This window comes from Dipodomys ordii, unplaced genomic scaffold (assembly GCF_000151885.1).
Source record: "Dipodomys ordii isolate 6190 unplaced genomic scaffold, Dord_2.0 Scaffold7, whole genome shotgun sequence".
Taxonomy (NCBI): Eukaryota; Metazoa; Chordata; class Mammalia; order Rodentia; family Heteromyidae; genus Dipodomys; species Dipodomys ordii.
In genome coordinates, this window is record NW_012267223.1 from 19480064 (window position 1) to 19484352 (window position 4289).

General features: G+C 48.0%; 1 protein-coding gene across 1 annotated transcript in view; it reads right to left on the reverse strand.

Moving 5' to 3' along the window:
* Lrrc46 (leucine rich repeat containing 46) overlaps window positions 1–823 on the reverse strand; it is a 17663-nt gene extending 16840 nt beyond the window's left edge. The window contains exon 1 of the mRNA XM_013036844.1: window positions 768–823. Within this exon, the coding sequence (XP_012892298.1) occupies window positions 768–823 (56 nt within the window). The remainder of the gene's footprint in view (window positions 1–767) is intronic.
* Window positions 824–4289: the final 3466 nt, after the last annotated feature.

A 4289-nucleotide genomic window follows, 5' to 3' on the forward strand; every position in this document is an offset into this window, starting at 1 on the left:
TCAGTTGTGGAGCTTGAACTCTGAGCCTGGGCACTGTCCCTCATCTCTTCAGCTCAAGGCAAACACTCTACCACTTGAGCCACAGTGCCACTTCCTGTTTTCAGGTGGTTTATGAGAGAGAAGAATCTCACAGACTTTCCTGCCAAGGCTGGCTTTGAACCATGATCCTCAGATCTCAACCTCTTGAGTAGCTAGGATTATAGTAATGAGCCACTGCACCTGGCCTGTGATCCTGTCTTTAAGAAAATTTAGGAATTTCTGGCCTGGGAAGGTGGCTCAGTGGTAGAGTGCTTGTCTTGTATGCATGAGGCCCTTGGGTTTGATTCCTCAACACCACATAAGCAGAAAAAGCTGGGAGTGGGCACTGTGGCTCAAGTGGTAGAGTGCTAGCCTTGAACTGAAGAGCTGGGGGACTGCACCCAGGCCCAGGCCCAGGCCCCACAACCGACCAAAAAAAAAAAAAATTCAGAATTTCTGACTTTAGAGGACATGGGACCAGAGTTATGTAAATTTTCAAATTAGGAGAGAGGATTCTATCCATCTCTAACAGTGGCAGTGGATGGGCATAAATGGAACCCTGATTCTGGGACAGGCTAGGAGGGGAGAAGGACAATAGAGTATGGATTCCTAAGAGTGAGACTTTGTTTCCAGGGGAGAAAGGCATTTGTAGTGTCCCAGCTGACCCTGTGTTTTTCCAGGTGGCTGCATTGATGACACCATCCTCAGCAGGCAAGGCTTCATCAACTACTCCAAGCTGCCCAGCCTACCCCTGCTGCAGGGCGAACTGGTAGGAGGGCTCACCCTTCTTGTAGTCCAGACCCATTCCCTGCTTCAGCACCAGCCTGTGCAGCTGACTGCCCTGATGGATCAGTACATCAGACAACAACAAGAAGATTCTGTCACACCAGCCAATGGGAAGCCAGATCCTCCTGATCCTGCTCCGGACTCCTAGCCAGTCCATTTTACCTAGCCTTGCACATAAATACACTCTGCCCTTATTGGTTGTGCTGTCCTCCATTGGAGATGTGGAAGAATTTGGGGTGGGAAAGTGGTATGCATGACTTGGATTCCACTCATGATCACCTCCTCAGATACAGGACCACTTGGAGATGCAGAGGAATTCTCTTTCAAAATAGAAGCATCCCTGAGCTTTATTTTCTTAACCTGGGACCTGAAAGGGGAAGTTTCCCAGGCATCTTGCCCTGACCCTCTTGTCCCCCTGTGTTTCCCAACCCACCCCACAACCTCAACAATGGTTGACCTGATAATTGGGCTAACAATGACTCATTAGCAGCCTTCCTTGTGCTGGGCCTCATGCTAAACGTAGCCGAGACATTCAGTGCCTTGTGAAAGGTCAGTGACAGAATGGGGACTTGAAGCAGACACTGCTTTGAAGCCCTGACCATCCACACTAGAGCTTCCTCATTAGATTATCCAGAAATGGGTCCCTGATAGATTCCACTTTTGGGGTATGCTGTGTTGCACAGCTTTGTGACAAATTGAAATGCATTTTGTTTCTGTCATCTCTCACTTTTCCTACTTCCTATAAAATCCTCTTCCCTTGTATCAGTCACACAAATGGCATCTCTTACATGCTTGTTCCTTTGTTGTTAGTTGGAGCTTAAACTCAAGGCCTGGGCCTTGTTCCTGAGCTTTATAAAGACTAATTCTCTACCACTTTGAACACAGCACCACTTTCAGTTTTCTGATGGTTAATTGGAGATAAGAGTCTCATGGAGCCAGGTGCAGTTGGCTCACGCCTATAATCCTAGCTACTCAGGAGGCTGAGATCTGAGGATCTCAGTTCAAAGCCAGCTAGGACAGGAAAGTCCGTGAGACTCTTATCTCCAAAACCACTAGAAAACGGGAAGTGGCAAAAAAAAAAAAAAAGAGTCTCATGGACTTTCCTGCCTGGGCTGGCATTGAAACACGATCCTCAGATCTCAGCCTCCCAGTAGCTTGGATTACAGACGTGAGCCACCCAGCTTATGCTCATGTGTGCCCAGTAGCTAATATGTCTCACGTGGGTCTGCACAAAAGGACTAGGGGAGCTAGGAGTCTTTGTAATGGGAGGCTTTGGTATCCATCAGAGTAGGAGGCCTGCCCCCAAGCTTTTCTTTTATTCAATTTTTAAAAATTGAGGCTGCAATTTAGCTCATTGGCAAAGCATCTGCCTAGCATGTGTAACATCCTGGTTTGGATCCCCAGTACCAAAAAATAAAAGACAAAAAAAAATACGATTAAAAAAATTGTTATTGGGCTGGGAAGGTGGCTCAGTGGTAGGGCGTTTGCCTTGCATGCTCAAGGCCCTGGGGTCGATTCCTCAGTACCACATAAGCAAAAAGAAAAAAGCCGGAAGTGGGCGCTGTGGCTCGGGGACAGCACCCAGGCCCAGAGTTCAGGCCCCACGACTGGACCCAAAAAAAAAAAAAATTTATTGTAAAGGTGTACAGAGGGGTTACAGTTACATAAGTCAGGTAAAGAGTACATTTCTTAGCCGGGTGCTGGTGGCTCACTCCTGTAATCCTAGCTACTCAAGAGGCTGAGATCTGAGGATCATGGTACAAAACCAGCCTGGGCAGGAAAGTCCGTGAAAATCTTTTTTTTGTTTGTTTTTTTGGTTATTTATTTATTTTGGTCAGCCATGGGCCTGAACTCTGGGCCTGGGTGCTATCTCTCAGCTCTTTAGCTCAAGGCTAGCACTCTACCACTTGAGCCACAGTGCCACTTCTGGCTTTTTCTGCTTATGTGGTGCTGAGGAATTGAACCCAGAACCTCATGCATGCAAGTCAAGCACTCTACCACTAAGCCACCTTCTCAGTCCCTCCGTGAAAATCTTATCTCCAATAAACCACCAGAAAACAGGAAGTGGCACTGTAGCTCAAGTGGTAGAGTGCTAGCCTTGAGCTGAAGAGCTGAGGGACAGCACCCAAGCCCAGAGTTCAAGCCCTGCGACTCGGGGGGAAAAAAAAAAAAGTACATTTCTTGGCTGGGTGCCAGTGGCTCACACTTGTAATCCTAGGTATTCAGGAGGCTGAGATCTAAGGATTGCAGTTCAAAGCCAGCACCCCAAGAAAGTCCATGAGACTCTTACCTCCAGTTAACCACCAGAAAACCGGAAGTGGATCTGTGGCTCAAAGTGGTAGAGTGCTAGCCTTGAGCTGAAGAGCTCAGGGACAGTGCCCAGGCCCAGAATTCAAGTCCCACAACTGACAAAAAAAAGTACATTTCTTTTTGGACAATGTCACTTCTTCCCTCATGCTCTCCCATTTTTCCCCCTCCCATCCTATCCGCAAGTTGTATAGTTCATTTTCAATGTAGAGTCTAGTGACTACCATTGCTGCATTTGTTCACCCTTTGTCCTATTAATGTGGTGTCCCCCCCACTTACAGTCTCCACCCCCCCCCCAAGTCTTAGAGAACCAGCAGCTCCTTATAAAGGAGCTGATGTTGAGCTACTGGCCTGCCATTTGTCCTTGAGAGCACATCCTAGGTAGATCCTGTGGTGAATTAGGAGAGTTCTTCAGCATTCCTTGTGGGACTTGGAGCCATGCCCCAGTGTCCTTAGTCCTGGACAGACACTGTCTGGCAGTAAGATTTGCAATGATTTTTCCATGGCTTGAGCCAGGCCCAGCTTCCCACAGTGCCCAACTCTGTAGGTGTCCAAGGATGCTCAATCACTGTGAAGTGAATTAAAAGGCCCTCTGAGGCTCCCAGATGCCAGCGTTGGTCTGCCCAGTGCTGCTTAGTGGTTCTCCCTGCCTCCTGAACTCTGCTGGATACACGTGGCACCCTCCCCTAGAGGCTGGAGCAGTCCTGGGGTTCTGAATGGAGCCAGGAGAGCAAGCGACTCAGTGATGCAAAAGACCTTTGACCATGACCAATACTGCGTGGAGGCAACAAGCATCATACCATCACCTCCTGGTGCCAAAGTCCCACCACAAAAACTCAAAAGCATCTTTTTTTTTTTTTTTTTTGAGGGGAGGTCTGGTCCTAGGGCTTGAACCCAGGGCCTGGGTGCCATCTCTGAACCTTTGTGCTCAAGGCTAGTGTTCTACCCACTTGAGCCACAGTGCCACTTCTGGCTTTTTCTGAGTCGATTTTTGGAGATGGGAGTCTCATGGACTTTCCTGCCCTGGCTGGCTTTGAACCGTCGTCCTCAGATCTTCAGTAGCTAGGATTACAGGTGTGAACCACCAGCTCCTAGCTTCAAAACATCTTTTGAAAAAAAAAAAAGGTGTGTGGGGGGGAGTGATTTGTTGCACTTAAAGCTATCCATTTGAATGAATT